We start from the raw sequence: 14,819 nt of genomic DNA, 5'->3' as shown, positions 1-14,819 counted from the left end.
GGTTGATGGGCTCACACTACACCATGTTCCAAATTATTATGCAAATTATATTTTTCTCGGATTTTCCTAAATGGTCGGTGCAAATGACAGTCAGTTTAATAAGTCATCACCCATTAGAGTGTACATGGAATTTTATTGAAGAAACCTCCCAATGATAACAGTATAATCTCCAAAATGAGCAAAAACTCAAAATGCACTGTTCCAAATTATTAGGCACAGTAGAATTTGTAAAACTTTTGATATGTTTTAAAGAAGTGAAAATGCTCATTTGTTGAATTTGCAGCATTAGGAGGTCACATTCACTGAACAAAAAAGCTATTTAACTCCAAAACATCCCAACAGGCCAAGTTACATGTTAATATAGGAACCAGTCCTTGATATCACCTTCACAATTCTTGCATCCATTGAACTTAAGTTTTTGGAGATGCTTATGTTTCTTTGCATGAGACACACCAAATTATATCCCATATAGTGCCATGAAGGGGACAACCAATGAAAACCAAACAGACAACCTTCACATAAAAGCCAAATATACTTAAATATATATATCTTTATTGAAAAATTACAATAAAATCAGGAAAATAAGTGTCACAGGTAGCGACCTTAACAACAGACAGAGTATACAATAGGCAAGATGTAAATAATTAACAGATTCATAATGTTTGGGTGTGGTGGGTCCCCCTGGTGCTTCCTTTTCTGCTAACTATGACTTGACTTTGATTCAGATCTGTATACTTGTCTATCGTTATGATTACTGTTTGATTGTTCTTTCGCCTGCCCAATGCCAGTATGGACACAGTGTTAAGACACTAATCTATTTTCAATTATTTACGATATATATCACTTTATTGATTACTTGTTTCATATGTGCCCTTGCTGGCGTACGGTGGTGAACATTATGAATCTGTTAATTATTTACATCTTGCCAATTGCTGTATACTCTGTCTGTTGTTAAGGTCACTGCCGTGGGTGCCCCACAATTTGGTTATCTTTTGCCTGTGGCATTTTCATGATTTTATTGTAATTCTTCAATATATATATATATATATATATATATATATATATATATAATATTTTTCTTTTGTTTATGTATATTTGGCTTTATTGTGAAGGTTTTTGGTTTGGTTTTCTTTGCATGAGGTCAGAAAAGCCTCCCAGAGCTGCGGTTTTGATGTGAACTGCCTCCCACCCTCACAGAACTTTTGCTTGATGATACGCCAAGGGTTCTCCTCTAGGTTTGAGATCAGGGGAAGATGGTGGCCACACCATGAGTCTGGCCCAAAACATGACTCCTCCACCTCCTTTCTGACGTCGCAGCCTTGTTGGGACATGGTGGCCATACACCCACCTTCCACTACTCCATCCATCTGGACCATCCAGGGTTGCTCGACACTCATCAGTAAACAAGACTGTTTGAATATTAGTCTTCAGTATGTCTGGGCCCACTGCAACTATTTCTGCTTGTGAACACTGTTTAGGGGTGGCTGAATAGTAGGTTTATGCACCACAGCAAGCCTTTAAAGGATCCTACACCTTGAGGTTCAAGGGAAACCAGAGGCACCAGCAGCTTCACATAACTGTTTGCTGCTTTATAATGGTACTGTGTTAGCTGCACTCTTATTCTCTAATGAATTTGTCTGGTAGAAACCTTCCTCATTATGCCTTTATCTGCATGAACTCTGTCTCCGTTACAAATCTCTTCACACTATGATGATCACTCTTAAAGGAACTCTGTCACCTGAATTTGGTGGGCTATGTAAATGCCCTGTGTCCGGTCCAATGGGCGGTGTTTCCTCTACTTTCATTCACCCCTTCTTTTCCCGCTGGCCGCAACCTGGCCGAAACCTACTGAAATTCAAGAAAATATTGCGGCCAGCGGGAAAGGAAGGGGTGAATGAAAGAAGAGGAAACACCGCCCATCGGACGGAACACAGGGCATTTACATAGCCCGCCAAATATAGGTGACAGAGTCCCTTTAAGTTTAAGTGAAATATCTAATTTTTTCATACTTTGTCAAAGGCATTGCACTATTTAACGCTTTTGAGTAGCAGAGAGATCCTTTTTATTTCCCATATTGCTTGAAACCTGTAACCTGCTTAATGTGGAACATCATTTTTAAATAAATTTCCTTTAATTAGAATCGCCTGGAAAACTAATTATCACATGTGTTTAAGATTGATTTCAGTGATCCATTGACCCCTGAGACACAATACCATCCACAAGTTTATTAGAAAAACAAAACATTTAAATCTTTGATACTTAAATCCAATTTGCATAATAATTTGGAGCACAGTGTATTTGTCCAAATTTTGTGCTAAACGTCTTGTGTATTTTTCCTAAATTTCAAGCCATTTAACTATTCCCACTTCGTATATTTCACATTGACATGCTTTAACACAATTGACTGCGATCATTTTCATATTTTGATATACAAGTTGCTTTTTAGAGGACATGGGGACTTATCCTGGTAACATGGACTAGTCAGAGAGTATAGTGTTTAGATCTCTGAAGATATAAGGGACTTATCCCTAAAATGTTAATCAGCATACAAGTCACTGACTACTTGGGTCTGTGAAAACTGATCACATAAGGTGGAGATTTGTACATATTACAAAATTAGATATTTATACCAACATTATTTTTGTCTTATCACTGCTGCTGCTCTCCCCATCTGTGTTTATGCGGTTTGAGGCACCCCTGTTTTTATAATAAAAACTATTTTATAGAAAAAAGAATTATTTTTGCATAGCTTTATTCTTTATCGTATAAAAGCGGCAAAACATAAAAAATAATCTAAATGAAGTATCGCTGTAATCGTACTGACCTGAAGAATAAAACTGCTTTATCCATTTTACCAAACGCGATCAAAAAAATGTCACTTGCCCGAAAATGTTACCAATAAAAATATCAACTCGTCCCACAAAAAAACAAGACCTTGCATGACTCTGTGGACCAAAGTATGGAAAACTTATTGCTCTCAAAATGTGGTAAAATAAAATATTTTTGTGCCATAAAAAGCGTCTTTTAGTGTGTGACGGCTGCAAGTCATAAAAATCCACTAAAAAAAAACGCTATAAAAGTAAATCAAACCCCCTTCATCACCGCCTTAGTTAGGGAAAAATAAAAAAATGTATTTATTTCCATTTTCCAATTAGGGTAAGGGCTAGGCTTTGGGCTAGGGTTGGGGTTAGGGTTAGGGTTGGCGGCTAGGATTAGGGTTGGGGCTAGGGTTAGGGTTTGGATTACATTTACGGTTGGGATTAGGGTTAGGGGTGTGTCAGGGTTAGGGGTGTGGTTAGGGTTATGTTTGGGATTAGGGTTAGGGGTGTGTTGGAGTTAGGGCTGTGGTTAGGGTTGGGGTTAGGGGTGTGTTTGGGTTAGGGTTTCAGTTAAAATTGGGGGTTTCCACTGTTTAGGCATATCGGGGCTCTCCAAACGCGACACGGCGTCCGATCTCAATTCCAGCCAATTCTGCGTTGAAAAAGTAAAACGGTGCTCCTTCCCTTCTGAGCTCTCCCGTGCGCCCAATTAGGGGTTTATCCCAACTTATGGGGTATCAGCATACTCAGAACAAATTGGACAACTACTTCTGTGGTCCAATTTCTCTTGTTTCCCTTGGGAAAATAAAAATTTGGGGGGGCTAAAAAAAATTGAGGTACAAAAATGATTTTTTATTTTCATGGCTCTGCGTTATTAACTGTAGTGAAACACTTGGGGGTTCAAAGCTCTCAAAACACATCTAGATAAGTTTCTTGGGGGTCTAGTTTCCAATATGGGGTCACTTGTGGGTGGTTTCTACTGTTTAAGTACATCAGGGGCTCCGCAAATGGAACGTGATGCCTGCAGACCAATCCATCTAAGTCTGCATTCCAAATGGCGCTCCTTCCCTTCCGAGCTATGCCATGCGCCTTAACGGTGGTTAACCCCCACATATGGGGTATCAACGTACTCAGGAGAAATTGGACCCCACAATTTCTTGTGCAATTTGTCCTGTTACCCTTGGAAAAATACAAAACTGGAGGCTGAAAATAATTTTTGTGGAAAAAAATATTTCTTTTCACGGCTCTGTGTTGTAAACCATAGTGAAACACTTGGGGGTTCAAAACTCTCACAACACATTTAGATAAGATCCTTAGGGGGTCTACTTTCCAAAATGGTGTCACTTGTGTGGGGTTTCAATGTTTAGGCACATGAGAGGCTCTCCAAGCGCAACATGGCGTCCCATCTCAATTCCTGTCAATTTTGTATTGAATAGTCAAACGGCACTCCTTCCCTTCCAAGCTCTGCCATGCACCCAAACAGTGGTTTATCCCCACATATGGGGTATCCGGGTACTCAGGACAAAGTGTACAACAACTTTTGGGGTACGTTTTCTCCTGTTATCCTTGGTAAAATAAAACAAATTGGAGCTGAAGTAAATTTTTTGTGAAAAAAATTAAATGTTCATTTTTTAAACATTCCAAAAATTCCTGTGAAACACCTGAAGGGTTAATAAACTTCTTGAATGTGGTTTTGAGCACCTTGAGGGGTGCAGTTTTTAGAATGGTGTCACACTTGGGTATTTTCTATCATATAGACCCCTCCAAATGACTTCAAATATGATGTGGTCCCTAAAAAAAATGGTGTTGTAAAAATGAGAAATTGCTGGTCAAATTTTAACCCTTATAACCCCCTAGCAAAAAAAAAATTGTTTCCTAAATTGAGCTGATGTAAAGTAGACAGATGGGAAATGTTACTTATTAAGTATTTTGTGTGACATACCTCTGAATTTTTCAAAATTTTCAACAAATTTCCATTTTTTCACAAATAAATGCAGGTAATATCTAAGAAATTTTACCACTATCATGAAGTACAATATGTCATGAGAAAACAATGTCAGAATCACCAGGATCTGTTGAAGCGTTCCAGAGTTATAACCTCATAAAGGGACAGTGGTCAGAAATGTAAAAATTGGCCCGGTCATTAACAGGCCGGGTGCTTCAGGTGCAGAACTATAAATTAACCAAACTTATCCAGTACCACCATCACAAATTAATCCATTGGGCACTGTAAGAATGAAGGGGAAGACAGCTGAGAATGAAGATTAAATTCTAACTATATAAATAATCGAAGCAAGATATGGAACAATTTTCTAGGGGCAATTTCAGCGAATAAACAATAATGTAAAGTATGTGGGGGACAAGTCAGATCATGAGTGATGCAATTCTCCTCAACATGAAGTTTCATTTTTTCTATATTTGCACTTTAATACTATCCTCTCTTTGTTACCAGAGACCATATATTTAACCTAACAACGTTTTCAATACAGGGTTTAAAATATCTTTATCTTTATCTATAACACAATTTTTAACACCATTCCCCAGCCACAACTTCTGTTAAAGGATGCTAAATGTTTCATCAATAATGCAAATAATGTGGATAAGGAGAAACCCTGGAATATAGCCCAATTAATATTTAAATGGTTGGATATACAGTATTGTGGAAAAGTTAGAGAGTTGCCAAGTAAGAAGCTGCCAAAAATAGTTTTAATCTTTTATTTTTATCAATTAATAAAATACAAAATTTTTTTAACAAAACAAATCTAAATGACATGAATATTTGGTGACCACTCTTTGTGTGCAAGTGCAAAGATATAGAACTGATGAATGCAGTCATTGAAGGAACTCAGAAGGGAGGTTTTCCAAATATCTCTTAGAGAACGAATCACCTCTTCCTCAACTGCCATACTCAAAGACCTTTTCTTTCCAGGGAAAATTAAAGTAATTGAAGATGGAGAGAACTGACTGCCGAGAAGAGGGACTTTGAGAGAGGAGATTATTAAACATAAAAATAGCTTCTCTGGACAACCTCTTCCAACAAGCAGGTGGGGAGGTGCAGTCTGCACATTGTCTCCAGTCGATGTAGACTTGGTACATGGAGTCATATACCGTTGCTTCCAACCAGGGGAAATATCCAGTCAGGGCAACAAAGAAAAGAACACCAAAAGCCCAGGTATCTATAGTAGGGCTCAAGAGTAGGTATTCTCCGTCTTTCAAGTCACACAACTCTGGAGACATGTACGGGACAATATGTGACATGGACGACACATAGTATCCTGCAGGTTGGGTCAAACCAAAGTCACTCAGCTTGATTTGATTACAGTCTACGTCCATGAGCAACACGTTGTCCGGCTTCAGGTCTCTGTGTACCAGCCCTCTACTATGCATAAAGTCTAGAGCTGAAGAGATCTGTCTTGCACACCTCTTCACAGCAGCCTCTGGAATTCCAATCTGTAGAAAAAAAAAGATAAGCATCATGATATTTGGTATTCTCAATTTGGATAAAGAACTGCACAAATAAATCTAAACATTGAAGATGTTGCTGCTGTTGGGACAGTGGATTCAATAGTGGATAAAACTGTTGCTGTGATGGCCATGTGACATCAATTTGTACATTATGGACTCCATTTCCATCTATAGAAAGGTTTGATGTATTCCCAAATAACCCTTTAAACATTAGTTTGCTATTTGACATGGGAATCTAGATTCTCCTGACTGTTGATGTTTATTAGCCTTTGGTGTCTCATAAATTAAGCATTGTTAGATTGTAGGAAATCATATGGAGCCGCCTTTACTTACCTCACTTCGGATGATATCATGCAAGGTGCCTGCTGTTGCCAACTCTTGACTCAATACATAGTGGTCATTTGTGCCAATAAAGACTGGATACGTAGTGATAATGTGAGCGTGCTCAGATAAGGTGATTGAAAAACAAAACTCTGTCAGAAATGATTTCAGTAGAGTTCTGTCCTTCCTCACTAACTTTGCAGCCACTGCTTTTCCTAAAAAAAAAAAAGAACAAACAAAAAACGGTTTATAATATCATCCCAGATCTCACATAGAAGCATTATGTTCAAACACATAATCATCACAGGCAATAGGATGTTTTTTGGGGACATCAATTCCTCATCCTCAATCTCATGTCTGAGGCAGTCTGACTTTGCTAAATTGGAGCCATTTTGGATTTACAAAAGTTTAATCCTAAATGTATTTATTTTACTGACTTACTGTATATACCACAGTACAACTGATGTTACATGTTTATCTCCAATGAGAAAAAGCTATTAAGATACTGAACTTTAACCGCTTTATCTGACAGGAGATATCAGGTGGCAAAAAGATAATCAATGGGCCAGCCTATGGATATTTTTACGAATTAAGAGTAAAGTTGGCCACACAAATGAACATTTGTCTGTATATCAGTGGCAGAGCCAGCTGAATGCTTTAAATATTAAGATCAACAGCTAATGACCTAATGCTTATGTGCCCAACACCTATTTTTTCCGACCTCTTCATTTTCATACAATCTTTCTATAACCCAACATGGTTTCTGGCATTAATAGTTAGTTGTCCCCCATGCACATACCATACTCATCAATCCCCACCAAATTTGGGAGGTTTGAATGATTTTAGTCCTATATGTATAGGAATTTTACAGATGATAATACTAGAATAAGCTGGATTTTCCAATGACCTACAGATAAACCTCTCATCTATATGGTCAGTTAAAATCAATATCACATTTTTATATAGAATTTACCAATTTATTTAACCAATTTAGGTAAATGACCATCTTTGTTTTTGCCTTGTTCACATACCTGTTGATCTCTCCTGTGCCAGTACAACTTGTCCATATGACCCCTGGCCCAACTCCTTGATGATATCGAAGCATTCAGAAATATTCGGAATCTCCAAGATATGGAAGGCGGCCATTGCTGCTTGGAAGTCGATACTTTTTGCTAAACAAAGTCTGTATGACTCTGTAGGAAAATACAAGAAATACGATTATTAAAACATCATGTAATGAACATAATCTTGGTTTCTGTGGACATTTATGATAATTGGGCTCCATCATAATTTAGAAACCCATAATTAAGAAAGATCTTCCAATTCCGGAAAGGATGGTTGACAACACTTGTAAAAGGTATATTTGTGGGCTTACTGGTTGTCATCAATCTTTCTATGAATACATTGTGTTCAAAGAGTAAAAATTAAGGAAAATTCTAAACAGTTCTACAGCAATACAAAGGTGTTTGTATCTAGAGAGTTTCTATATATTTCATCATTAAAACACATGAAAATTATAATTTGTCACGTTTAAAGTTACTAGAAAGGGGAATAATTGTTTAATGGTCATATGGCAAGAAGACCCCGAACACAATAAATAACAGCAATAGATATAATATTGAAGAGTCGTTTTACCTGGGTTGGGATTTTGGTGATGATGATGATTAGCTGGTTTCTGATCCAAAAAAGTTGAGGAACGTTGCTTTCTGGTTCAGTCTGAGAGGTGCTATCTCCACAAAGATGTTCTCAGGAATAATTCAACAAGACACATGAACTTTTAACTTTTATAGGGAAGTAGCTACTTGAAATTTCTGCCTTTCCTCCTCATTGGCCAATTGGATGTCAAAAACCTCCATTGATTTACAGACTAAGGTGTCTCCTAGAAGTTGGACATTCCTGTAGACCTAATTGTTCTTTATTAGACTGTTAAAGGAGCTGGTTGTGCCACAATGGTGTCAGGGTGGTGCCCACTGTAGTAGTGTTTGTGTTGCTATTGAAATGCTAATTTTCTCAGTTCTGAATTTATTCTGCCACCTACAGTCACATCTCACCTTCCCGACCTCCTGCTGCTTTTACTTAAAGGTAACCTGTCACCTGAAGTTGGCGAGACCAGTTTTGGGTCTTATGGGCGGGGTTTTCGGGTGTTTGATTCACCCTTTCCTTACCCGCTGGCTGCATGCTGGCCGCAATATTGGATTGAAGTCCATTCTCTGTCCTCCGGAGTACAATCGGGCGCAAGGCAATATTGCCTTGCGCAGGTGTGTACTCCGGAGGACAGAGAATGAACTTCAATCCAATATTGCTGCCAGCATGCAGCCAGCGGGTAAGGAAAGGGTGAATCAAACACCCGAAAACCCCGTCCATATGACCCAAAACTGGTCCCGCCAAAATCAGGTGACAGGTTCCCTTTAAAGAGAAACTGGTCCTATGTCTTTATATAAATATACATTTGTCACATTCAGGTCTTGTATCCAGTGTTTATAGCCATAAACTGACTCAACATAACTTGTAGGATAGTCTTCTCCCAACTGACAGTATTATTACATGGAAATAACTGAATTGTCAATTCTTTGTTTTTTTTCAAGCGTTAGAACTAATCTACCAAGAAAATCGGGCACACTGGACCAGTATAATTTTAATTGGTCAAAATACAGAGTCGCTTGTTTCCACCACGCATGCAACGGTCGCTTATTATGGTTGAGATCGGATATTTCATTCTAGATATATATCTGGTTATAGGTTAATGAAGTGCACACAGTCCGTAATTGGCAGATTTGTTTAATGATTTTCTTTCAGGACATCTGAAAAAATCTTATGGAAAATTAGTAGATCAAATCAGCACTGAATTGTTTATAAATGAATGAGGCAAAGAAATATTTCACTTTAAAATCCATGCAGGATTTTACAAATAAATTTTTTTTTTTTCAAATTTGATTTGAGATTATTTCTTCTTCATTTAAACTAGTAAATCTGTCACCATGGAATCTGAGTCTGGATTTTTGGATCAATTCTCACAATGTGTTGTAAAATGTGACTCTATTATCTGCTGCATTAATACACTGCGGACATTGCCTGCACAAAGACAAACTATTTTCCTGGAAACACATTCAGATATTCTGTTTTAACCTAATTAAAAATTGCATGTTTTTCCTCAGAACACAATATGATTTTTATTAATTTTTGGTCATTGTCATTTTTTCCCATTGATGAGGCATCTGTTTTTCTTATGCAACAAATTATTCAAAGCTTTATGACCTATAAGTGCAGTCTACGTTTACCATTTATATCAATCGTATGGCTATCACATGTTATCCATTTATTGTTATAGACCCGTTCTCTTGAATAAGCGAGTTTTATCCTGGAAAACTGATCAAAAATGGAGACGTCACAACATAAATGCAAAAAATGGAGATGTGAAGAGCCCCATAGCCTGTAATGGGTATGTGTTCTATCAATGACAATCCCAGTCGTGTCAGTGATGCCTAAGTGTGAGCTGGACCAGCAGTCTTCTCTCCCGACCTCCTGACTAACCTCCATTTTACATGAATCTGTTGCTGAGGAACAAGAGTTCAAACAATATTAATACGGCAGTTATGACTAAGGCAGTAACTCCATAAAAACTCATTGGCTTTCTAGCTAGCGGTGTCTCATTTGACTCCTTTCTCTTATCTCAAATCATTGGGCTGACCATTACTGAATATGTATGGGTGGCTTCACTGCATTTGGCCTTGTCTCTAATACAGTTGTTTTCCAAATTAAGATCCATTTATGGTCAATGATCTCGGTGCCAGACGACTTTCACCCAGAGCAGATCACCTGTGGAGACAACCATAATTCTACAGCTTCTATAATTACATGTGGTGTTCTCAGGGAGTCTTCACTTGCAACCATTGGCATCACATTAACCCCTCAGTGCCGCTGCTATGTTTTTACTGGTTATTGTGCGGCTGATTAATACAATCATGAGCTTACCATGGCTTCCAGTGAGAAGGAGACACCTGAGGCTAAGTGTCCATTCAGTATATTTATAAAATTCTTTCTTAACCCCTTCCCGACCCATGACGCCACGTAGGCGTCATGAAAACCCGTGCCAATCCGACCCATGACGCCTATGTGGCGTCATGGAATGATCGCGTCCCTGCAGATCGGGTGAAGGGGTTAACTCCTATTTTACCCGATCTGCAGGGAGAGGGGGAGTGGTGCTTCAGCCCAGGGGGGGTGGCTTCACCCCCCCGTGGCTACGATCGCTCTGATTGGCTGTTGAAAGTGAAACTGCCAATCAGAGCGATTTGTAATATTTCACCTAAAAAACTGGTGAAATATTACAATCCAGCCATGGCCGATGCTGCAATATCATCGGCCATGGCTGGAAACACTAATGTGACCTCCCCCCACCCCACCGATCGCCCCCCCAGTGCGCCGTTATAGGGTCCGGTCCCCTCCGTCCGCCTGCCGGCTCCCCCGTCCTGCTGTCCGCTCCCCCGTCCTCCTGCCCGCTCCCCCCTGCTCCTATGTCACCCCCCCGTGCTCCGACGCCCCCCTCGTGCCCCGATCTCCCCCCCCTTATACTTACCGAGGCTCCCGGTCCCCGTCCGCCTCCATCATGGGCGCCGCCATGTTCCAAAATGGCGGGCGCATGCTCAGTGCGCCCGCCGGCCGGCAGATTCTTAGAGGTACATTTTGATCGCTGTGGTAGGTTCTATCACAGCGATCAAAATAAAAAAATAATAAATAAACCCCCCCCCTTTATCACCCCCATAGGTAGGGACAATAATAAAATAAAGAAAATATTTTTTTTTCTTTTTCCACTAGGGTTAGGGTTAGAACTAGGGTTAGAACTAGGGGTAGGGTTAGGGGTAGGGTTAGGGTTACGGGTAGGGTTAGGGTTAGGGGTAGGGTTAGGGTTAGGGGTAGGGTTATGGCATGTGCACACAGAGCGGATCCGCCGCGGATCGGCCGCGGATCGGCCGCGGATCGGCCGCGGATCCGCAGCGGATCCGCAGCGGATCGGCCGCGGATCCGCAGCGGATTGGCAGCGGATCCGCAGCGGATTGGCCGCGGATCGGCCGCGGATCCGCAGCGGATCGGCCGCGGATCCGCAGCGGATTGGCAGCGGATCCGCAGCGGATTGGCCGCGGATCCGCAGCGGATCGGCCGCGGATTGGCAGCGGATCCGCAGCGGATAGGCCGCGGATTGGCAGCGGATCCGCAGCGGATTGGCCGCGGATCCGCAGCGGATTGGCAGCGGATCCGCAGCGGATTGGCCGCGGATTGGCAGCGGATCCGCAGCGGATTGGCCGCGGATTGGCAGCGGATCCGCAGCGGATTAGCTGCTGCGAATTCGAAGCAGTTTTCCATCAGGTTTACAGTACCATGTACACCTAAGGAAAACCAAGTCCGCTGTGCCCATGGTGCGGAAAATTCCGTGCAGAAACGCTGCGTTGTATTTTCCGCAGCATGTCAATTCTTTGTGCGGATTCCGCAGCGTTTTACACCTGTTCCTCAATAGGAATCCGCAGGTGAAATCTGCACAAAAAAACACTGGAAATCTGCTGTAAATCCGCAGGTAAAACGCAGTGCCTTTTACCGGCAGATTTTTCAAAAATCGTGCGGAAAAATCTCACACGAATCCGCAACGTGGGCACATAGCCTTAGGGTTAGGGTTGGAATTAGAGTTAGGGTTGGAATTAGGGCTAGGGTTTGAAATAGGGTTAAGATTAGGCTTGTGGTTAGGGTTACGGATAGGGTTAGGGGTGTGTTGGGGTTACAGTTGTGGTTAGGGTTGGGATTAGGGTTACGGTTGGGATTAGGGTTAGGATTAGGGTTGGAATTAGGGTTACGGGTGTGTTGCGGTTAGGGTTGTGGTTAGGGGTGTGTTGGGGTTAAGGTTGTGATTAGGGTTATGGCTACAGTTGGGATTAGGATTAGGGGTGTGTTGGGGTTAGTGTTGAAGTTAGAATTGAGGGGTTTCCACTGTTTAGGCACATCAGGGGTCTCCAAACGCAACATGGCGCCACCATTGATTCCAGCCAATCTTGCGTTCAAAAAGTCAAATGGTGCTCCCGCCCTTCCAAGCCCCGACGTGCGCCCAAACAGTGGTTTACCCCCACATTTGGGGTACCAGCGTACTCAGGACAAACTGGGCAACAACTGTTGGGGTCTAATTTCTCCTGTTACCCTTGCAAAAATAAAAAATTACTTGCTAAAACATAATTTTTGAGGAAAGAACAATTATTTTTTATTTTCACGGCTCTGCGTTATAAACTTCTGTGAAGCACTTGGGGGTTGAAAGTGCTCACCACACATCTAGATAAGTTCCTTCGGGGGTCTAGTTTCCAAAATGGGGTCACTTGTGGGGTGTTTCTACTGTTTAGGCACATCAGGGGCTCTGCAAATGCAATGTGACGCCCGCAGACCATTCCATCAAAGTCTGCATTTCAAATGTCACTACTTCCCTTCCGAGCCCTGACGTGTGCCCAAACAGTGGTTTACCCCCACATATGGGGTATCAGCGTACTCACAACAAACTGGGCAACAAATATTGGGGTCCAAATTCTCCTGTTACCCTTGTGAAAATAAAAAATTGCTTGCTAAAACATCTTTTTTGAGGAAAGAAAAATGATTTTTTATTTTCACGGCTCTGCGTTGTAAACTTCTGTGAAGCACTTGGGGGTTGAACGTGCTCACCACACATCTAGGTAAGTTCCTTGGGGGGTCTAGTTTCCAAAATGGGGTCACTTGTGGGGGGTTTCTACTGTTTAGGCATATCAGGGGCTCTGCAAACGTAACATGATGCCCGCAGACCATTCCATCAAAGTCTGCATTCCAAAACGTCACTACTTCCCTTCCGAGCCCCGGCATGTGCCCAAACAGTGGTTTACCCCCACATATGGGGTATCAGCGTACTCAGGAGAAACTGGACAACAACTTTTGGTGTCCAATTTCTCCTGTTACTCTTGCAAAAATAAAAAATTCTGGGCTAAAAAAATATTTTTGAGGAAAGGAAACACATTTATTATTTTCACGGCTCTGCGTTATAAACTTCTGTGAAGCACTTGGGGGTTCAAAGTGCTCACTACACATCTAGATAAGTTCCCTTGGGGGTCTAGTTTCCAAAATGGAGTCAATTGTGGGGAGTTCCTACTGTTTAGGCACATCAGGGGCTCTGCAAACGCAACCTGACGCCCGCAGAGCATTCCATCAAAGTCTGCATTTCAAAACGTCACTACTTCCCTTCCGAACCCCGACGTGTGCCAAAACAGTGGTTTACCCCCACATATGGGGTATCAGCGTACTCAGGAGAAACTGGACAACAACGTTTGGGGTCCAATTTCTCCTGTTACCCTTGGGAAAATAAAAAATTGTGGGCTAAAAAATCATTTTTGAGAAAAGAAAAATTATTTTTTATTTTCATGGCTCTGCGTTATAAACTTCTGTGAAGCACTTGGGGGTTCAAAGTGCTCACCACACATCTAGATTAGTTCCTTGGGAGGTCTAGTTTCCAAAATGGGGTCACTTGTGCGGGAGCTCCAATGTTTAGGCACACAGGGGCTCTCCAAACGCGACATGGTGTCCGCTAATGATTGGAGCTAATTTTCCATTCAAAAAGCCAAATGGCGTGCCTTCCCTTCCGAGCCCTGCCGTGCGCCCAAACAGTGGTTTACCCCCACATATGGGGTATCATCGTACTCAGAACAAACTGGACAACAACATTTGGGGTCCAATTTCTCCTATTACCCTTGGGAAAATAAAAAATTCTGGGCTAAAAATCATTTTTGAGGAAAGAAAAATTATTTTTTTATTTTCACGGCTCTGCGTTATAAACTTCTGTGAAGCACCTGGGGGTTATAAATGCTCACTATGCATCTAGATAAGTTTCTTGGGGGGTCTAGTTTCCAAAATGGGGTCACTTGTAGGGGAGCTCCAATGTTTAGGCACACAGGGGCTCTCCAAACGCGACATGGTGTCCGCTAACGATTGGAGCTAATTTTCCATTCAAAAAGTCAAATGGCACGCCTCCCCTTCCGAGCCTTGCCGTGCACCCAAACAGTGGTTTACCCCCACATATGAGGTATCGGCATACTCAGGAGAAATTGCCCAACAAATTTTAGGATCCATTTTATCCTGTTGCCCATGTGAAAATGAAAGAATTGAGGCTAAAAGAAATTTTGTGTGAAAAAAAAATACTTTCATTTTTGCGGATCAATTTGTGAA

The 14,819-nt window shown here is 41.3% G+C and overlaps 1 protein-coding gene across 1 annotated transcript; it reads right to left on the bottom strand.

The window, feature by feature from the left end:
• Positions 1-5,714: 5,714 nt before the first annotated feature.
• On the bottom strand, positions 5,715-7,785 carry LOC143804049 (serine/threonine-protein kinase SBK1-like). The gene is made up of 3 exons (XM_077281788.1): positions 7,637-7,785; positions 6,618-6,820; positions 5,715-6,269 (listed from the first exon to the last, which is right to left on the bottom strand). Exons 1-3 carry the CDS (start codon positions 7,749-7,751, stop codon positions 5,715-5,717), a joined length of 873 nt encoding a protein of 290 aa, XP_077137903.1. The 5' UTR covers positions 7,752-7,785.
• Positions 7,786-14,819: the final 7,034 nt, after the last annotated feature.

This window comes from Ranitomeya variabilis, chromosome 2 (assembly GCF_051348905.1).
Source record: "Ranitomeya variabilis isolate aRanVar5 chromosome 2, aRanVar5.hap1, whole genome shotgun sequence".
In the NCBI taxonomy this organism is placed as follows: Eukaryota; Metazoa; Chordata; class Amphibia; order Anura; family Dendrobatidae; genus Ranitomeya; species Ranitomeya variabilis.
Note: the sequence above shows the minus strand (reverse complement) of the source record. Positions and strands in the feature narration are given on the sequence as shown.

What these genes read in the sequence shown, in the direction of transcription:
- LOC143804049 (XM_077281788.1), bottom strand. Translation starts at nt 7,751, where the DNA reads ATGGCCGCCTTCCATATCTTGGAGATTCCGAATATTTCTGAATGCTTC. An exon ending in GGCACAGGAGAGATCAACAG is followed by an intron (nt 6,821 to 7,636) that starts GTATGTGAACAA and finishes TTTTTTTTTTAG; the next exon opens with GAAAAGCAGTGGCTGCAAAG. An exon ending in ATGATATCATCCGAAGTGAG is followed by an intron (nt 6,270 to 6,617) that starts GTAAGTAAAGGC and finishes TTTTTTCTACAG; the next exon opens with ATTGGAATTCCAGAGGCTGC.